This window comes from Anabrus simplex, chromosome 4 (assembly GCF_040414725.1).
Source record: "Anabrus simplex isolate iqAnaSimp1 chromosome 4, ASM4041472v1, whole genome shotgun sequence".
In the NCBI taxonomy this organism is placed as follows: domain Eukaryota; kingdom Metazoa; phylum Arthropoda; class Insecta; order Orthoptera; family Tettigoniidae; genus Anabrus; species Anabrus simplex.
In genome coordinates, this window is record NC_090268.1 from 417,887,404 (window position 1) to 417,909,336 (window position 21,933).

Sequence of the window (21,933 nt, forward strand, 5' to 3'; positions counted from 1 at the left end):
ACTTGTTGGTTCCTTTGTTATTTATACTGAGCTAGATAGCTGAAGTCGCTTCTCTAGCTACCCTAGACTGCAGAAAACCTGTCAAACACAAATCCAGGCCTTAATATAACTTCAGGAAAACTGACTGGAAATCCCTCTCCATCTTACTACTGAATTACCTACCCACTCCAACCTCCTTATCAACCTGTGACGTAGACTCTTTGTGGCTCGCCTGGAAAAATACATTTTTCTGGTGTGTTGACCAAACTGTACCAAAATGCACTTTAAAAAGAGAGAAGAAATTTCCATGGATTAAGAAAGAACTTTTGAAGTTAATAAGGAAACAGAACAATCTATACAAAAAGTGGAAACGGTGCCAAACGGAACGAGCGTGGGAAAAGTACAAATCCGCACGGAACGACACTAAGAATAGGATCAAGGAAGCTTACGATCAGTGTATTCACCAGGCTTGCTCAGATACCAAAGAGCTGTGGAAACTACTAAAAAGGAACTGTGGCAGCACTGCACCAAGCTCCTTTCAAGCTAATGGGAAATCCATCTCCACGTCTGCAGACACTTACTCAGCCTTCAGTGAAAAATTTAAAGAGAATTTCTCCCAGGCACAATCAGCTAGGAACATGCATATAACCAACATACCCATACTGCCCCTCCCTCTCTCCAGCCTCTACTTCTTGGAACTTGAGGTACTAGCAAGTTTGAAGAAGATTCGACCCCATGCGGCGAGTGGCCCTGATGAAATACCAAGCCGTATACTCCATGACTGCGCTGAATCATTGGTACCATCTCTCTGAGAACTATTCAACCTGTCGCTTCACTGTGGATCACTGCCTCAAGATTGGAAGTGTGCTGATGTATTTCCGATTTTCAAGAAAGGGGACAAAGCACTCATTGACAACTATCGGCCAGTGTGTCTCACATCCCACGTATGTAAATGTATGGAATGACTGGTAACCTCTAATACACGGGAATACTTCCGGGAAGGTAATCTGCTACGTGAAAGCCAGCATGGTTTCCTTCCAGGAATATCCTGTAATACTTTATTAACACAGGTTATTGATGAGTGGCAGTTCTCCCTGGAGAAATCTAAAATTGTTCAGGCAGACTGCGTGGCTCTGGACTGGGCTAAAGCTTTTGGCCAAATCCTGCATGAACGACTTTTGTTAAAATGAAGACAGATGAATGTTAGGGGAAGTCTACTGGCATGGTTGTGGTCATTTCTTGAGGGTCAAACTTAATGTGTTTTGTCTGATGGAGTTTGATCTTCGACCGTTAAAGTAACCTCAGGAGTATGTCAAGGCGCCGTCTTGGTACCTTTATTATTTAATGCATTTGTCTCTGATTTACCCAAATGTGTGACCTCAACCATAGCCCAGTACGCTGATGACACTATAATGTACAGGGATATACAAAGTGCAGATGATCGTCTGAAGTTACAGTCGGACTTAGACACTATAGCAGTGTGGGGTTACGACATTGGTCCCAACATTAATGCTGGCAAATGTAAATACATTAGGTTAAGTACATCTTAACATCCAGTAGAATGTAGATATTGAGCCAGTTAAAACCATGCACTTGTTAGGAATAACCATTTCTAACCAACTAAAATGAAACATGCAAACAGAGGAAGTGAGACGCAAAGCTGCCAGGGTGCTCAGTTTTACGCAAGGAAGCCTCCGTGGGTGCAAGTCGAATGCTATACGGACGGCTTACCTGACACTAGTGAGACCTATACTAACGTATGGTCTACCTCCCTGGAACCCTACCATTGCAGTAACCTTCACAAACTAGAAGGAATCCAACGTCACGCTGAACGACTAATTAACAAGAACAGCCGTCTGCCTTCCCTCCTGTCAGTCGCCTCCTTGTGTAAACAAAGCGACATCACCTTCTTACACAAGTCCCTTATGGGGGCCATTCACCTTTCACCATTCTCTCGACTCTCCTTATCCTACAGCTCCGTCCGTAGAGGCAAAGGGGTGTGTGTTACTGAGTCCTACAAACTAGGTTTCTTTGCTTGTTCAGCATGGCATTGGAACGATCTCCCTGCCAACATTAAATGTAGAATAAATATTATGTTATGTTAATGCTATGTTAATGCTATGTTAATGCTATGTTAGGAAGCACATGTGGTGAGAAAATGCATGATGAATATGTGGAAGAATGAAGCAGGGAGTGAAAGGTTGTGTAAATGAGAAATATGTATACATTACGCTACACTTTGTTACTTTACCTGTAAATAGTGTATATGACTGTTTTAGTTTAGGATTTAGTAATTATTTCAAAAAGTCAGAGGGCACTATGTGTAGGGGGTTTGTTCTTTTCCCCTGGCCTTCCATAGATTCTGTAAAGGTTTATGGTAAATAAATAATGAATGAATGAAAGTGCGGTCAGTATCCAGTATTCGGGAGATAGCGTCAGCCCTGAAATAGTTTTCCGTGATTTCCCATTTTTACACCAGGCAAATGCTGGGGCTGTACCTTAGTTAAGGCCCTGGCTGCTTCCTTCCCACTCCTAGCCCTTTCTCATCTCATCGTCGCCATAAGACCTATCTGTGTCAGTGCAACAAAAGCAACCCCTTGGATTCCTTTTCTCCTTTTATGTTTGTCTAATATTCCTAGTGTCTGAAACTTTGTCGTGATTGTCCCCCAATGAGCGCTGAAGACCACCCTCCTGATGATGCTGGGAAGCAGAAATGAGATTGAAGAGGAGAGAGTCTACCGTATTTTAGCGTGGCAGTGTATGAAGATTGTCCCTGACCTGTGGTGTTTCTTTCGGTTGCTCCCTCTTCCAATGCTGAAATATCATTTTATTTATCCTATTATGTGTTCCTACCTTTATACAAGGGCTGCTCAACTGAAACATTGACAGAACTGGCAACACTGCAAAAGACTGACAGGACAGCCAAGAGGTAGCAACACTACAAGGTTTTGGTGCTCGTAGTAACAGCTCTGAATGTAGTCACAGGCATGTGTTTGCGAAGTGAGGAAAAAGTTCAAGCAACTTTTTAATTTTTATACAATTTCCTTTACAACTTTTTTTTTTTTTCTGTAATATTTGAAGCCACCCCTTTTTAGTTTCGACTCAAGTTAATTCATAACTGTTAGGCTCTTCAGTCTGCCGAAACTAACTTTGAGTAATATATTTATTAACTACCTGAAAAAGAAGACATGGCTCAAGCTTCATACTGCACGTACAGGATAAAAGTGTGGCAGCAACCAAAGCTCCGGCATCTATCAATAGATACCGCAATGATTCCATTCAAATTAAAAATTGTTCCAGTAGTAACGTGCGGTATCAAATTAATATGGCGAAAACTGACTGCTCCAAACTTGAGAAGATTAAAAATATAAAAGCCAGATTTCTGAAACGAATTCTTCATGTTTCAAAATATACAGAAAACTGATTCACATATGCAATGGCTAATGAATCATTTTTCTTGGAGGACATTAAGTCTATTTATTTAGACTCCTGGATATGGTTGCATTGACTGGGGTACTAGAAGAAAGATGAGAAAAAGCACAACAAATAGCAGCAGAGTTCTTCAACATGGAAGTAGCAAAAACTAAGGTCTGGAGAGGGCTTAACTACAAATTACGCCACATATAGACGCACTTTGGCATCCAAGGGTTCCATGGGAAGATATGTCTAATGAATGGATTTCACACCCCAAGTGATGACTCTGCCTGCTGATTTCATGACATGCCCTGTTCTTGTAGCACTTAATGACCTGTTCCAACAGAACACAATCTCTCAGTGTATTTGCTAAAGACTGGTGAAAGAATATTGTGAATGATGTACATGATCTGCTATACCAATATATCTATGGATATTACATTAAGTATGTAATGTTTGTGTAGAATTTCACCTTATATTAATTAAAATTTAATTAAAACATATATTTATGTACTTTTTAAAATTGTTATAAATTTATTACTCAAAATTAGTTTTGGCAGACTGAAAAACATAATTGTTATAAATTTCCTTTATGTTGCACCGACACAGATAGGTCTTAAGGTGACGATAGATAGGGAAGGGCTAGGAGTGGGAAGAAAGCGGCCAAGGCCTTAGTTAAGGTACAGCCTGGTGTGAAAATGGGAAGTCATCTTCAGGACTGCTGAATGCAAACTCACAGCTGTGCGACCCTAACCGCATGGTCAATTCACTCAGTACATTTGTGTTCAATGGTTACGTCCAAATGAATACAATGTGGCATGATTCAATTCCTATGCAAAGAAGGTCCTTTAACCAAGAAAAATGTCACATAGTGCTCCAAGATAAGATACATTCACATGCTGCCAATGAAACAATAGACGCTTGGTGCTGTTTTTGATGGAGTCATATGGATCACCTGTCTTATAGGCAAGATCTCTTCCCTTGCAACACTCATGTCTTTGGAATGCTGAAGAAAGCCCTGAAGAGTAAGCATCTCCCTGCCAATAAAGTGGATCTTGATGATATGGAAGAGAGATGCAACCAGCAATCACCATCCTTCAATATGCAAGATACAGAGAAACTTGTTCACACTGGGACACGTGTCTGAATGGTAGTAATATAACTAAGTCGTGTGGTACCATTAACTCCCCAACTGTTTGCAGTACTGTACTGAAGATGACTGGACTGTGGACCACAGATTCGTACATAACTGTCCTGCTGCTCTGCACCACTACCTCAACAAAGATTCAGTACCGTCTGATGCAACGTTCTTCGTGTGCTATTTTCATTGTCCAACAGTGTATATATTATTTGATTTGCTATTTGCTTGTCTTTTTCCATTACTTCCCTCTGGATTGGTGGTAGAAGGCCTGCTTCCAGATCCCAAGACACGAAAGCAAACTTGGCAGAGGTACTCCGATTTTTGAAGGGAAGAAAAAGGCCCATCCAACACTCCATCTTGTGCAATGTTGTCACGTAAAAATGGTCTGTAGCAATACAACAAGTGTTCACCCAACAAAGATCCAGTTTACTCTGCCATCTGGTAGAGTAAAATGGAACATCCAAATTTATGTACAGGCAACCTAACTGGCGACAAATTGAAATGCCTGCACATAGCAACCAAGACCATATGATAATTACCATTTTATTACTACTTCTTCTATGATTCATTATGAACATTATTCCATTTTTAGCTTTGGCTCATCTAGGCCAATACAGATGATAATTGTAAACTCTTCTGAACTGTAATTCTTCCTCTTGCATTTGCTCAATTCTACAACGTCGATGTTGCAGTTTTCATTACAAATGCAGGCTCAAGATGTTACAGTTTCCAATCAGACTAATGACATAGGTCAAGACTTACCGTTCTCTGTCAATGATGTGATGGGAGAAATTCATCTACTGAGCTGTCTTCTGTTTCTTCTTTCTGACATGTTTCTGTTTATGCAGGTCGTTCACACAGCCTCTTCCAATCTTCTCTTTTTTCCCCACCTTCTATCGTTCATCACTGTCTGCCATTATAGTCCTCTCCGATTTACATCATCCTCCACCTGATCCCTCCATCTTGTTCGTGGTCTTCCAATTGGTCTTCTTCCAGATTCTGTTAATTCCAGAGCTCTTCTTGGTAATCTTTCTTTCCCATTCTTTTGACATGGCCAAACCATTCCAGCCTATTTCTCTCCATAGTTTCTTTTAGAGGGTTGACCTGTAGTGTGTTTCGTATGGTTTCATTTCTTATCTTGTCCCTCCTTGTTTTACCCAAGATCTCTCTGTCATTTGTAATCTACTCAGATCTTTTTTTGTCCAAGTCTAACATTCTGCTCCATAGGTCAATATTGGCAAATAATACAATGTATATAGCATGATTTTTGCTTTGGTAGGTACTTTCCAATTTCTAATTATGTCTGATACACAGTAATCAAATTTTGAGCAATTTCCTATCCTCTCCAAAATTTCTTCCTTAATGTTTCCTTTCCCAGTTAGCTTACTTCCTAGGTATTTAAAAGCATCTACTTCTTTAAGAATTTTTCCATTACACCTAACATCCTTCATTTTTTTTGTTTTCTCTACTGATTCTCATTACCTCACGTTTTGTTAAACTTATTTCCATGCCTGCTTCTTCAATTGCTCTCTGCCAGGTATTTAGTTGTTCTTCCAATTTTTGTTCATTTTCTTCATATATCATTACATCATCTGCACATGCTATGACTTTCATATCATTTGCTGTCATTAGTATCAATGTTTACCATAGCCTGGATTATATTTTAACATTTCAAAGCTTACCCTTCTCTTGAAAGTAGTATAATATTCCTCCTACCGTACTTGTTGTGTCTGTTGCAGCTTCATCAGCTTCTTGTTCCAGGATTCTTGAAAAAATTCACAACTACTGTGGTAAGGCTAGGCATGAAGTCTCTATCGTACTTCACACTAACAAGCAGTCACTTACTCAGGTCTCCATGTCATGGACAAGGGGTTAAAAAATTAAAACAAAATGAAGTCACTAAACATTGTAAAACAGTGAATAGAATACTGAACCATCAATTCACAAATTCAAATATGTCATGCTATTTTGCTATAAAGAAAATATTTACCAATCTTCAGCAAAACAAAATAATAATGAAGGACTGCTAATTTTCTCCAGTGTACTACCAACATTGTTGTGATCAACGTATATTATATCTATATATATAAAATAAGAGTTTTGTCTGTACATTGCTCAGAATTTGAAAATAATGGTATTTCTGTATCGGTCATGTCCATAGTAACAAGAAAATGCATTTTCTACTTTTCCGTAATTTCTGTCTGTCTGTCTATCTGTCTGTCTGTCTGTCTGTCTGTATGTCTGTATGTACACGCATCACGAGAAAACGGTTGAAGAGAATTTAATGAAAATCGGTGTGTGAAGTCGGGGGATGAGCCTCTACAATCTAGGCTATAAATCATTTTGCTCACGTTCAGTGAAATGGTAGTTTAGGGGAAGGCCTAAAATTGAATTCTCAACTATTTATGTTATTAGAGGTCCAGAGAAAATCGGTATGTGAAGTCGGGGGATGAGCATCTACAATCTAGGCTATAAATCATTTTACTCACGCTGAGTGAAATGGTAGTTTAGGGGAAGGCCTAAAATTGAATTCTCAACTATTTATGTTATTAGTGGTCATTTTTTAAAGAAAATGGGTATGCAAAGCTGGGGAATAAGTTGCTACAATCTAGGTTGTCAATAATTGTATTCATGCTGAAAAAAATGATAGTTTAGGGGAAAGCCAAAAATTTAATTCTCAAATATTGTTTTTATTAGTAGTCCTTTCTTGATGAAAATCGGTATGCAAAGTCAGGAAATAAGTCGCTATAGTCTAGGCTGTAAATTATTTTATTCACGCTGAGTGAAATGGTAGTTTAAGGGAAGGCCTAAAATGTAATACTCGAATATTTCTTATTAGAGGTGTAATCGATGAATGCTACATAACTAAGGTTATATAGCATTAAATTTCCCATTATTCATGTCTTACACATTGTTACCGTACTGGCTATGATCACAAAGATATTCATGAATTTGGATTTTTGTTACTAAGTCCATATCAGCGCCGAGTAACGAGAAAATGGGTAAACAGTATTTAATGAAAATCGGTATGTAAAGTCGGAGAATAAGAAACTACAGTTTATGGTATAAAATATTTTACAAATCACAGAGTCGAAAGAAAACTAAATGTGAAGGCCTACAATACAGAAAGCTCATAACATTGATCAACAATAACATTACATTGACCTTTGTTTGTCGTGATGTGCTTTGTGTCTTCTGTTGCCCCTCATCTCCGGTAGATAGGATTACTGCTGCGTACAGAGTATTTTTTATTTGATTTATGTTGCACCGACACAGATAGGTTTTTATGGCGACGATGGGATAGGAAAGGGCTAGGAGTGCCTTAGGCCTTAATTAAGGTACAGGCCCAGCATTTGACTGGTGTGAAAGTGGGGAAACTACGGAATACCATCTTCAGCGCTGCCGACAATGGGGTTCGAATCCACTCTCTCGGATGCAAGCTCACAGCTGCGCACCGCTAACCACACAGTCAACTCGCCCAGTCGTACAGAATATTGAATATTGATGGGAAGTAACTTTCTTCTTTAGCATGCCATTCCCCTGGTTTATAAATTTGCTGATACTACTAGTACGTAACACACTGGATCATCATAGCATTCGGGCTATTCAATCCCTACTCTGAGGCACTGATTGGAATGAACAGTGTGCATATTTAGCGGAATAATGGCAGATGAGTGTTCATGGCAATCTGCGGCCTGGTCATCCCAGCTCTGGAACTTTGGATTATTAGATTGGCACCGCAATCTAACCGCAGCACTGTTCGTTAAAAGTGATAAAACGTGCGGCTTTCCATTTGATCGAGTATTTTATATGATAGCATTGCTTTTAATCGCTACATTCATACTTACGTTTTTGTAATGACCTACGTTGATTTCAGGTTAGGAAAACAAAGTCAGTCTTTCTGAGAATCCCGTAGCGAAGCACGGGTGCATCAGCTAGTTAGGAATATTAAACAGTTTTTTACCATGTATTGTAAAGCCAAAATTGTAAAGGGCAGTCCCTCCCTCGAGCTAATAGCTAAGTGGGACAATACTCAGAATGAATGAATATTTTAATCATAAGCATAAACTTTCTCAATCACTCTTTTGATGGGCCTAATTATCAGCAACCAAGAACATAAATATACACACATATGTATATATACAATAATCCATTAAGGAAAATACTTACAGAATTCACAAGTTCAGCTGCTCCATACATTCCAAGAGTTCCTCCAAAATTATGCAACATACACCAGATAAAGGGTTGTCCATAGTATGATGGAAGACGAAAATACTGAGGAACAAGTTCAGATTGTAAGTCTAGAACAATCATCCGTCCCTAGAGAAAGAGAAAGGGTCAAATTAGTATATGCTAACTACTGTAGTTTTGCAAACTGATAAGTAACACATCTTTTTTTTCCCTACAATTAAACCAATGTACTAATGTACTCATAATCATTCTTTCAAACTGCCAAAAATAAAGAAATTGCTTGATAATCCATTAGACATCTTGCTTTCAACTTTCAAGTATTACCTTAATTCTTGCCACATTATCAGTTCTGTGGAATATGTTAGATTGGCAGATATGTACTTACTTGGCCAAGTTATTAGGACAGAGAAGGCCCATCCACTGTGCATATCACCATGTAATTCACTGTAAAGTGTGTCAGGCTCCATGGCTAAATGGTTAGTGTGCTGGCCTTTGGTCAAAGGGGCCCCAGGTTCGATTCCCGGCAGGTTGCCTAGGGGAGTCAAATCAAAAGACCTCCACCTGGAGAGCCGAACATGTCCTCGGACACTCCCGGCACTAAAAGCCGTACGCCATTTCATTTACTGTGAAGTGTGTACAGTGGTTGTTTTGAAAAGGCACCTCCCGTCACTATTCACTATCTTTTTCTCGCTCGCTCTCTCCCATTTTACTCTATGCCAGTTGTGTAGCAGTGCATGGTATCCAGTCAACTGTAGGTGTAGTCTATTTCATATAAACTGCATTCTGAATATTAAATCTATAACATTGCACCCCTTGTATTTATTTCTGGTTTTGTTCATCTTGCAATGATGTTGGTGATATCAGTAAAAATTATCTAATTGAGGAAAGCCTTAAAATATTTTTCAGATTTGAGTTCATAACACCTGACCAAGGTCGTAGTTCCATATTTTTGAGAACGGAAAAAATACTATTCACATACATGAGTGGATCCAAACATGTACAACACTTTGGTTGCTTCTTGAGGAAGTCAAGAAAAGTCTAGCCTGAGGAAAGTACAATAAAATGCAGGCAAAAGTATTGCTGAGTATTACACTACAAATCCAGGAGTGTTATAATTGCTGCATTTAGAGAAAATGGTCTCACAAATACACTGAACATGAGACAGTTCGGCAATGCCCAGAAAAAACAATTCACCATTTAGAAATACAAATAAATGAATTAGGCTTTCTGTAAAGAATATATTGTAAATAAGAGAAACTATGTGTGCACTCTCTCCCAGCCACAGGTCTAACCACAGTTCTTCCGTGTACTCCCACCAGAGCTTAGAGATGGGGCAACAACTCCACTGTGCAGTGCACACTGGCACACGGCCACAACACGTGCAAAGTGCACTGTGTGAGCAGCCCTGCAACAGAGTATACCTTATAATAATATTAATGTTATTTGTTTTACGTTCCACTAACTACTTTTATGGTTTTCGGATACGCCGAGGTGCCTGAATTTAGTCCTGCAGGAGTTCTTTTACGTGCCAGTAAATCTACCGACACGAGGCTGACGTATTTGAGCACCTTCAAATAACACCGGACTGAGCCAGGATCGAACCTGCCAAGTTGGGGTCAGAAGGCCAGCGCCTCAACCGTCTGAGCCACTCAGCCCAGCAGAGTATAACTTAAGATTGTAATATTAGCAAATAATATTGTAGTATTTTCAAGTAAACTGTTTTAAAAAATTAATTGGTCATATTGGATTTATATACATAACAAGTGATAGGTACGGTACGTAACCATTTTAAAGCTCTAATTACTTCTCAAGTGATCATTGTCCAGGGTTGATTTCACTGTTATTTTGGTACGGAATGTACCTTTCTGGCATCTTTTGTACAATGTGTGTCTCATTCCATATAATTAAACTTTTTTTGTTTATTTATATCACTTTCCTTGCCACTGTTTTTTTTTTTTTTTTTTTTTTTTGCATCGTTATGCCCTACTTAGGAGCTCGATTGAACCAGCTTAGCTGATGTGTTGGCCTTCTCCTCCTCCCAAAATCTCTTCATCCTCTCGCTGAGTTTCTGCCTTCATTCTTCTGTCCAAGTAATAGTGGTTCTGGTGTTGGTTTTGTCTTCAAACTGGTGATTGTCGATTCTGGTTCTGAATTTACATCTGTCCTGTATTATGTCTTCTGAGATGTTGATTTCCTGGAGATCTGTTTCAGTTTCACAAAGCTAGCTGTTTTTGGTTTTAATGAAAGGGCCAGGTTGAGAATTCTTTTAGTTAGTCTGTTACTGTTCATTCTGATAATGTGTCCATAAAATTTCAGTCGTCTTTTCCGAAAAGTGTGAGATATTTTTTCAGAATGTCAATATATTTCCTGGGATGATTTTTTCCTCCATATTCCCTCTATACAAACTGGGCCAAAACTTTTTCTTAAAATTTTCCTTTCCTGTTTCTCTATGTCTTTGGTTATAGACCCACCATCTTAGATTAAGGTTTCTGAAGCATATAACACTTCAGGTTTTATTACTGTAATATAATGTCTAAGTTTTGCTTTCTGAGATATTGATATTTTGTTGTACCTGTTCCAAGTGATCCTGTAAGCTTTCTTAAACGTAGAAATTTTTCTTTATTTGCTTTGCAGTTTAAACAAGAAGGCTGAATAAGTTCTCCCAAATATCTTAATTGGTTCACCTGAAAGATATTGCCGAATTTAGTTATCAGAGGTTGTCCATCTAAATATCGTGAAGTTCCTTCCATGAATTGAGTTTTCTCATACAAGATTTGAAGTCCTGTTTTGATGGCAATTTCATGTAATTTTTCAATGGAATGAATCGCTTCTTGCCTGTTGTTGGAAAGGATTGCTATGTCATTCGCAAAGGCCAGACAGTGCAAGTGAATTCTAACTTTAAGTAGTCTACCAAGGGTTAATTTCCTTTTCCCAGGTCCTGATTACTTTCTCAAGTATGAGAATGAACAGTAATAGAGATAATCCATCTCCTTGACAGACCCTGTTGTTAACCCAATCACACCATTTGATGACCCTAGCTCGCAAAAGTTATTCCTGACATATGAATCCAATGACGAGCACAGTTCGCGGCGATGCACTGCTGTATATCAATACATGTAGTTCAGTTACTAACTCACAGATGCCACTTGTGTGCATTCTGAGCTGAAGTTTAGACATGTGGATTCAGTTATTTCCTGCCCTCCAGGTTATTACACATTTCTGTAACAAGAGATGAAAGAATCTTTGTTCATATTATTTCGCTCACGTCAGTTGCAACCATGGCGTCAAGCAGATGGTGTTGATGGAGATGGAATATGAAAGCTAATAGATAGTGTTTTAGAGAGTGATTCACCAAGCTCAATAGCTGCAGTCGCTTAAGTGCAGCCAGTATCCAGCAATCGGGAGATAGTGGATTCGAACCCCACTGTCGGCAGCCCTGGAGATGGTTTTCCGTGGTTTCCCATTTTCACACCAGGCAAATGCTGAGGCTGTACCTTAATTAAGGCCACGGCCGCTTCCTTCCCAGTCCTATCCCTTTCCTTTCCCATCGTTGACGTAAGACTTATCTGTGTCGGTGTGACGTAAAACCAATAGCAAAAAAAAAAAAAAAAAAGTGATTATGTAGACAGTGATGTTTGTGACAACAAAATAGACCCTGAAGGTCTCAGTTCAAGATCGAGTGATGCGTGTAGTAGTGCTGATGACATGGAAAGTGAAACAATGATGACGGTGGGCAAGTCTACGGCAAGACCACGTGACTTCCCGAGAGACCGTAGTTTTGTGTAGGCTGTGGACATGTCACTGAAGATCAACGTGCTTTTATCTCCTAAAGGGGTAAGGCCCTTAAGTGTATTTTTGTGGTGCCGACTTCTTCGTGGCCCACATAGTCACAGTGTGTGCCGTAGTGCAGAATTTAAATGGGTTTTCTCAGTGAAGTGCTACGGTATTCAAATAGGATGCGAATGGGTTACTAGTAAAAGGCTCAGATATTTCGCCTAGGAAATTAACTTTTGAAGTAGTGCCAGTTAATGTTAGTCTGATTAATGCCATTGTTTTTTTTATCCACTTGAAATTCTTCTAGATTATTGAAAACTGTTTGATGGTCTATGTCACAGGTGAACAATGTAGTGGAAGTGAAAAGTGTTTATTGAAGACTTTATTTCTAAAGTGTGGTGATAATGTTTTATTTCAATCAATCAATCAATCAATCAATCAATCAATCAATCAATCAATCAATCAATCAATCAATACTGATCTGCATTTAGGGCAGTCGCCCAGGTGGCAGATTCCCTATCTGTTGCTTTCTTAGCCTTTTCCTAAATGATTTCAAAGAAATTGGAAATGTATTGAACGTCTCCCTTGGTAAGTCATTCCAATCCCCAACTCCCCTTCCTATAAATGAATATTTGCCCCAGTTTGTCCTCTTGAATTCCAACTTTATCTTCATATTGTGATCTTTCCTACTTTTATAAACGCCATTCAAACTTATTCGTCTACTAATGTCATTCCACGCCAACTCTCCGCTGACAGCTCGGAACATACCACTTATGTCTCAAGTATTATTACAATATTATAAGTCCACCTGTTCAATACAATACAATATGATCCACTATTTCATATGGTCAAAATTTTTTTAATACATAATACATAAAAGTCAAAGGTACATGTTTCACCCACCTTACGGGCATCATCAGCCTATATCAATCTTAAAAATAATACATATACTTATAAATTATAGGTTAAAATGTTGAAAAATGATTTTGTAAAACATTATACAATAACATCTAAAACAACGATAATGCACCAAAGTATGTTAAAAGAGAGTGAATTAACAGTTTTGAAGATTAAAACGTGATTAAACATGAAATTTTGAGAGTTTAAAACTAAAATAGATCCATATTTTTATAATATCATTAAGACTGTGATGGCCTTGAGTATCTGGAGTGTACAGATCGGGAAAGGGTAGCACTGACGCGGATTCAGAATTATTTGATAGGATAGTCAGCTATGTGGGAAACGACATGGAAAGAAATGTGATTGTAGCGGGAGATCTGAATTTGCCAGATGTCAATTGGGAAGGAAATGCGAACGACAGGAAGCATGACCAACAAATGGCAAATAAGTTAATATGGGAAGGACAGCTGATTCAGAAAGTGATGGAACTAACCAGAGGGAAAAATATCCTGGATGTCGTGCTGATAAAACCAGATGAGCTCTATAGGGAAACTGAAGTAATAGATGGTATTAGTGATCATGAAGCTGTTTTTGTGGTAGTTAAAAATAAATGTGAAAGAAAGGAAGAGATTAAAATTAGGACTGTTAGGCAGTACCATATGGCTGGTAGAACAGGCATGAGGGAGTTTTTAATAAGTATGATCGGTGGAAAACGGTAAATAAAAATGTAAACAGACTCTGGGATGGGTTTAAAGCAATTGTTGACGTATGTGACAATAGGTTTGTACCTTTAAAGGTGGTAAGGAATGGTAAAGATCCACTATATTATAACAGGGAAGTAAAGAGACTAAAAGGAGGTGCAGGTTGGAAAGAATGAGAGTAAGAAATGGCTGTGGAAGTAAGGAGAAATTGAAGGAACTTACTAGGAAACTGAATCTAGCAAAGAAGTCAGCTAAGGATAACATGATGGCTAGCATAATTGGTGTTCAAACAAATTTTAGTGAATAATGGAAGAGTATGTATAGGTACTTTAAGGCAGAAACATGTTCCAAGAAGGACATACCAGGAATCATTAATGAACAAGGGGAGTGTGTATGCGAGGATCTTCAAAAGGCAGAAGTATTCAGTCAGCAGTATGTAAAGATTGTTGGTTACAAGGGTAATGTCCAGATAGATGAGGTGACTAATACTAAAGAAGTATTAAAATTTACCTATGACAGCAATGACATTTACAGTAAGATACAAAATTTGAAAACTAGAAAGGCAGCCGGAATTGATAAGGTTTCGGGGGATATACTAAAGACAATGAGTTGGGATACAGTACCATAGCTGAAGTACTTGTTTGATTATTGTTTGCATGAAGGAACTTTACCAAATGAATGGAGAGTTGCTATAGTAGCCCCTGTATATAAAGGAAAGGGTGATAGACATAAAGCTGAAAATTACAGGCTGGTCAGTTTGACATGCATTGTATGTAAGCTTTGGGAAAGCATTCATTCTGATTATATAAGACATGTTTGCAAAATTAATAACTGGTTTCATAGAAGGCAGTTTGGGTTTAGGAAAGGTTATTCCACTGAAGCCCAACTTGTAGGATTCCAGCAAGATATAGCAGATATCCTGGATTCAGGAGGTCAATTGGACTGTATTGCGATTGACTTATCTAAGGTATTTGATAGGGTAGATCATGGGAGACTACTGGTAAAAATGAGTGCAATTGGACTTGACAAAAGAGTGACTGAATGGATGACTCTGTTTCTAGAAAATAGAACTTAGAGAATTAGAGTAGGTGAAGCTTTATCTGTCGCTGTAAAAATTAAGAGGAGAATTCCTCAAGGCAGTATTATTGGACCTTTATGTTTTCTTATATATATCAATGATATGTGTAAAGATGTAGAATCAGAGATAAGACTTTTCACAGCTGATGTTATTCTGTACAGAGTAATAAATAAGTTACAAGATTGTGAGCAACTGCAAAATGACCTCGATAATGTTGTGAGATGGACAGTAGGCAATGGTATGATGATAAAAGGGGATAAAAGTCAGGTTGTGAGTTTCACAAATAGGAAAAGTCCTCTCAGTTTTAATTACTGTGTTGAGGGGTGAAAGTTCCCTTTGGGGATCATTGTAAATACCTAGGTATTAATATAAGGAAAAATCTTCATTGGGGTAATCACATAAATATGATTGTAAATAAAGGGTATAGATCTCTGCACATGGTTATGAGAGTATTTATGGGTTGCAGTAAGGATGTAAAGGAGAGAGCATATTTGTCTCTGGTGAGAGCCCAACTAGAGTATGGTTCCAGTGGATGGGACCCTTACCAGGATTACTTGATTCAGGAACTGGAAAAAATCCAAAGAAAAGCAGCTCGATTTGTTCTGGGCGATTTCCGACAAAAGAGTAGCGTTACAAAAATGTTGCAAAGTTTGGGCTGGGAAGACTTGGGAGAAAGGAGACGAGCTGCTCGACTAAGTCGTATGTTCCGAGCTGTTAGTGGAGAGATGGCATGGGAGGACATCAGTAGACGAATAAGTTTGAGTGGTGTCTTTAAAAGTAGGAATGATCACAATATGAAGATAAAGTTGGAATTCAAGAGGACAAATTGGGGCAAATATTCGTTTATAGGAAGGGGAGTTAGGGATTGGAATAACTTACCAAGGGAGATGTTCAATAAATTTCCAATTTCTTTGCAATCATTTAAGAAAAGGATAGGAAAATAACAGATAGGGAATCTGCCACCTGGGTGACTGCCCTAGATGCAGATTAGTAGTGATTGATTGATTGATTGATTGATTGATTGATTGATTGATTGATTGATTGATTAATTGTTTGGAAGTATCCAGAAAGTTGTTACATGAATTTTTGAACAGGGTGTGTTGCCTTTTGTTGGTTATGTATTCTAGAATGTATTTTCTGACTATTCTGGAAATGGAAGATTCCCGATCGTGCGTACTCAAGAACGTATTTTAAAGTTCGACTGAAGTAGGAGCTGCAATTGGTGAATCTGGGTGACGATAGGCAGGCCTCTGCGTTTTGAATGGGTACTCCAAGGCCAGGGCTTACCTTTATAAAGAGAGCGAGGCAGCTTTCGTGATCCATCTGTCGGTCTTGGCCTGTCTGTTGACTGTGAGCAGCCTATCTGGTTGTCCGATGTTTTGACGTCGCCTCGCTACCGGGATGGGCTACCTTCAGGTAAGCACTCTTGATTTCCGTCCCAGCTTAATTTCCTGTAATGTTCACTCGCTTTTTCATATAGGAGTATGCCCTAACCTCACCTAGATTCGCCAAATTAATTATTTATGATGCCTTAGCTTTTCAGCTGGGCTTGTCTGTTTCTTTTCGAGGCTTTCCCCTTTCCTTGTTTCACTAAATATGTAGATTGTAGTTTTATATATTTACCTTGAGGTTTTGCCTCTGGTAGTTCTGTGTCACTTTATATATGCTAGAGTTTTTGAAAAGTATGTTTAACTTCACCGTAAATTGTAATAGAGTATTACATTTCTTCTTACCTACTGAATTGCATTGTACTACTGGATTTGTGACTAGATGTATAGTTGGTTTGAATTTTTGAACTTGTAGGAAGCTATTATTAAAGAACCTCTAAGTTGTGTGTATCACAGAACATTTAATTCATAAGTTGTGTGTTGGTACCTTCCGCATGGCGGAATCTACTCGGAATTTTTTGTAAAATCCATTTGTAAATAATATTTTTAAACTAACGATCACGGTTGATTATTTCTGAAACTGCAATCTAAGCCATGTCCATGTCCTCGGTAGGTCCTAGCCCCTTCCCACCTTCCTGGTTTATTGTCCACTAGTTGGCCCTACTGATATTTACGAATATAGTTGTCGGCGGAGATCCACGTAGTTTCACCTGATGTTTAACTGTGTGTGTGTGTAGTGGTTTTTTTTTTGGTACTGTGTAATGGCACTTACCTTCCTGTACTGTGTTTAATGTTTGTTTAGTGTAACCGCTGTAGTAACGGTAACATTTTGCATCCAGAATTTTCCCCCTTCAAAGGACGTCAAGGCTGTAGCCAGATTCATTGGCATGGTTAATTTTTTTCGTAAATTCATTCCCAATTTTGCTGAACGTGCAACCCCAATAAATGCCTTGATAAGAAAGGATGCCAAATTTGTGTGGGGTGATGCCCAACGAAAAAGCCTTCATGGACTTGAAATCTGCCTTACGTAACGCTCCTGTACTGGCTATGGCAGACTTTTCTAAACGCTTCATCCTTCAGACTGATGCCTCTTCCTCAGGCATATCTGGTGTTCTTCTTCAGGAATTTCAAGAAGGGCGTCTTCCTATTTCTTATGCTTCTCGTGCCCTGAGTCCTGCTGAGCGATATTATTCCATTTATGAGTTGGAAGCCTTAGCTGTCGTCTTCTCTTTAGAACGCTTCAGAATGTACCTGGAACATCTGCCTTTCGATCTGGAAACTGATAATCAGGCGTTGAGTTGGGTACTGGCCAAGCCGTGAAGGACCGTTTGTCTAGCACGTTGGGCAGTGCGCATCTCAGCCTACCAATTTGAAGCCCGCCACATCCATGGCACGGAAAACATTGTGGCTGATGGCCTCAGTAGGATGTTCTATCCAGGCAGCTCTGACCCTCAATCAGACCCATCTCCTGAACAAATATCAGCTTTTGTCAATGTAGTTCTCACTGACTCTCCCTTCCTTTTCAAGGATATAACCAAACATCAAGAGGATGATGCTGAGTTAAAAGCTATTATCGACAAGATTAAATCTGGCGAGCATGTTAAGCCCTACATCCTTAAGAATGGTGCCCTGTGTTGTCCTGCTCGCGGTCGCAAAGACGCCAAAATTGTAGTCCCAAGTAACCTGGTCCCGGCTCTCTTCAAATATTTTCATGAATGCCCAGTGGGCGGTCATCTGGGCGTTTTCAAAACAAGAGAGAAGATTCGTAACCACTTCATTTGGAAATCCATGGATAGTGAGATCCGTACCCTTGTCAAGTCCTGCAAGACTTGTAACATCAGTAAACCCGCCTCGAATACTTGTCTAGGTCTCTTGTCTTCCAAGCAAGCTTCTTGCCCAATGGAAAGACTGTTCATAGACTATATCGGGCCGTTCCCGAGATCTCGGAATGGTCATCGTTTCATACTTGTGTGTGTTGACGCATTTTCACGTTTTACGTGGCTGTTCCCCACTCGTATGGCTAACGCCAACACCACCATCTCGTTCTTGAAGCAGATATTCGCTTCATTTGGACCCTCTCAATTTTTGGTAAGTGATAACGCAAGAGCCTTTACTGCTGCCCAGTTCCGGAATTTCTGTTTTGTTCTATCCATTGCTCATGTAACCACTACCCCGTATTACCCGAAGCCAAATTATGCTGGGAGAGTGCATCGTAACCTGCGATATGCCCTCATCGCTTATCACTCCTCAGACCACTCCAAGTGGGATTCCTCACTAAATTGGTTGTCGTTTGCATTTAACACTGCTGTCCATGAAAGCCTTCCCAAGCACCCCCTACACCTGTTTTTCCCCAGATTTTCTCTAATCTGCCTCACCCATTGACCACTGTGTTTAAGGGAGTCTCTACATTTTCAGCTAACTCCGTTGACGAAGTTATTTCCTTCCTTTGGTTACTAACTGAGTTCAAGGATTAGGCAATAGTGTATAATCTCAGTAACGACAACGTATTTCAAATTCTATACCCGCATGTCTCTGGGGCTCTTTCTGAGCATATTGTCAGGGCCATTTCCAAAAGATGGTCAGTAGATCAATTTCATGCCCATGTGCTTGAGTATTTCATTCCTGCTCGTGCCTTGTCTGCATTAGTGCAGAAGCACTATTTCAGAGTACAACATCTCAACGAGTCATTATCTGAATATGTTCAAGATATTAAGCTCCAAGCTAAGATTTTCCTGCTCCACTATTCAGAGACCCAGATGGCTGCCAAAATAATTGAAGGTCTCACCCCGAACTATAGATCATATCTGGTTCTTTCACCCCGACCAGCAACGTTCGCCCAGTTGGAAGCTATAACAGTGTCTGCTGAAGGCATTCGATATGCTGACCAGTTACGCCTTGCATTAGCCCCACCTCCTATAAGCATGCCCTCTCCTCAGGATTCTAAAACCATGCTCTGCTACCAAAATGTTACCGTTACTGCAGCGGTTACGTTAAACAAACATTAAACACAGTAGAGGAACGTAAGTGCCATTACACAGTACCAAAAAAATCACTACACACACAGTTGAACATCAGCTGAAACTACGTGGATCTCCACCGACAACAACATTTGTAAATATCAGTAGGGCCAACTAGTGGACAATAATCCAGGAAGGTGGGAAGGGGCTAGGACCTACCGAGGACATGGACATGGCTTAGATTGCAGTTTCAGGAATAATCAACCGTGATCGTTAGTTTGAAAAATATTATTTACAAATGGATTTTACAAAAAAAAATCCGAACAGATTCCGCCATGCGGAAAGTACCGACACACAACTTACGAATTAAATGTTCTGTGATACACACAACTTAGAGGTTCTTTGATAATAGCTTCCTACAAGTTCAAAAATTCAAACCAACTATACATCTAGTCACAAATCCAGTAGTACAATGCAATTCAGTAGGTAAGAAGAAATGTAATACGCTATTACAATTTGCAGTGAAGTTAAACATACTTTTCAAAAACTCTAGCGTATATAAAGTGACGCGGAACTACCAGAGGCAAAACCTCAAGGTAAATATATAAAACTACAATCTACATATTTAGTGAAACAAGGAAAGGGGAAAGCCTCGAAAAGAAACAGATAAGCCCAGCTGAAAAGCTAAGGCGTCATAAATAATTAATTTGGCGAATCTAGGTGAGGTTAGGGCATACTCCTATATGAAAAAGCGAGTGAACATTACAGGAAATTAAGCTGGGACGGAAATCAAGAGTGCTTACCCAAAGGTAGCCCATCCCGGTAGCGAGGCGACGTCAAAACTTCGGACAACAAGATAGGCTGCTCACAGACCACAGACAGACCAAGACCGACTAGTCAGACCAAGACCGACAGATGGATCACAAAAGCTGCCTCACTCTCTTTATAAAGGTAAACCCTGCTTCAAATCAAAAGACCTGCACCTGGCGAGCCGAACCCGTCCTGGGATCTCCCGGCACTAAATGGTATATGCCATTTCATTCTACATTAGATGTCAAAAACTTAACATGCTAGAGACAAGAAACTTGGTATTTGGAAAGTCTTTTAAAAATACAGGAACCTATACCTTTTCGTTTTCAGAGAGGGCTTTTAATAGGGGGTGAAAAGTAGTGAAAAGTAGTTGAATTATTTTTATGAGGATACTCATATCTTAAAATCTCAAAATGTTAGAGATGTGAAAATTGATATTTAGATCTCATTTAAAAATAAGAAAACATGTACTTTGGTTTTTGGAAAATACACTTAGATGGGGTAGGGGCAGGACTGATCAAGAGGTTGAATTCTTTTTATGGGGATACTATGCATATCTCAAAATATGAATATGTTACAGATGTGGGAATAGATATTTGGAATCTCCTTTAAAAACATAGAAACGTGTATTTATTTTTTGACTTGAGAGAAGACTGTTTCTAGCATGTACAGTTCTATGTCGCATGGTCGTCTTAGCCCCAAAAGGTAATGCCACAAACATGGTTTACAAATAATTTCTGGGGTAAATGAAACTCAGTTTTTGGGCGAGTTTTTATACTTTAGGAATTTTCAGATAGTCTCTTAGTACAATGCCGAGGAACGATTACTCTGATCAAATTACGAAATCCATGTGAGCGGAGCTGTAGGTAATTGCTAGTAAATAAATAAATAATAATGTTATTGGATTTTACACACCGCTAACAACTTTTACGGTTTTCGGAGACACTGAGTCCTTTTATGTGCCAGTAAATATAGCAACATGAGTAACACCTTCAAATACCACCGGACTGAGCCAGGCATGAACCTGTCAGGTTGGGCTCAGAAAGTCAGCCCTCTACCGTCCGAGCTACTCAGCCCAGTGGTACCAAGAGAAAAGTGAACAGTCTCAGGACTAGACAGGCTGACCCCAGTAAATTAGGAATGCCTGATTGAAAGATTCATATGGGACCAGGAAAGAGGGAGGTCACTAGAAAAAGTCCTGGCTGTCTTATGATGTGTCCTATCATTCTATTTCTTCTTCTGGTCAAATTTAGCCTAATCAATCTCCTCTCACCTATTTGATTCAGTACCTCTTCATTCATGATTCAATCTACCCATCTCACGTTCAGCATTATTCTGTAACACCACATTTCAAAAGCTTCTATTCTCATTCTTCCTGGGCTAAAGTATACTTGTGTCCTCATCCCGAGGTAGTGCAGCTGTTTACAGGGACACCCCCAATGGAGGTGAGCTGTATGTACCAATTCAACCACAGACCAGCCCTCCTGCCATTCTAATTATTCATGTTTCATTTTCATACAATGCCATACTCCAGACAAAAGTCTTCTAAAACGTATTTCTAATTCCTATATCAGTGTTCGATGTGAACAGATTTCTTTTA

The 21,933-nt window shown here is 39.3% G+C and overlaps 1 protein-coding gene across 9 annotated transcripts in view; it reads right to left on the reverse strand.

The window, feature by feature from the left end:
- The window catches only part of Naglu (N-acetyl-alpha-glucosaminidase), a 306,046-nt gene that overhangs the window by 135,295 nt on the left and 148,818 nt on the right, over positions 1 to 21,933 (reverse strand). For all 9 annotated transcript variants that reach the window (XR_010859862.2, XM_067145901.2, XM_067145900.2 and 6 more), the window contains one exon: positions 8,705 to 8,854. Coding sequence is in view for 8 of the 9 variants with exons in the window: in XM_067145901.2 (XP_067002002.2) it covers positions 8,705 to 8,854 (150 nt within the window). In the remaining variant the exon portion in view is untranslated. The remainder of the gene's footprint in view (positions 1 to 8,704; positions 8,855 to 21,933) is intronic.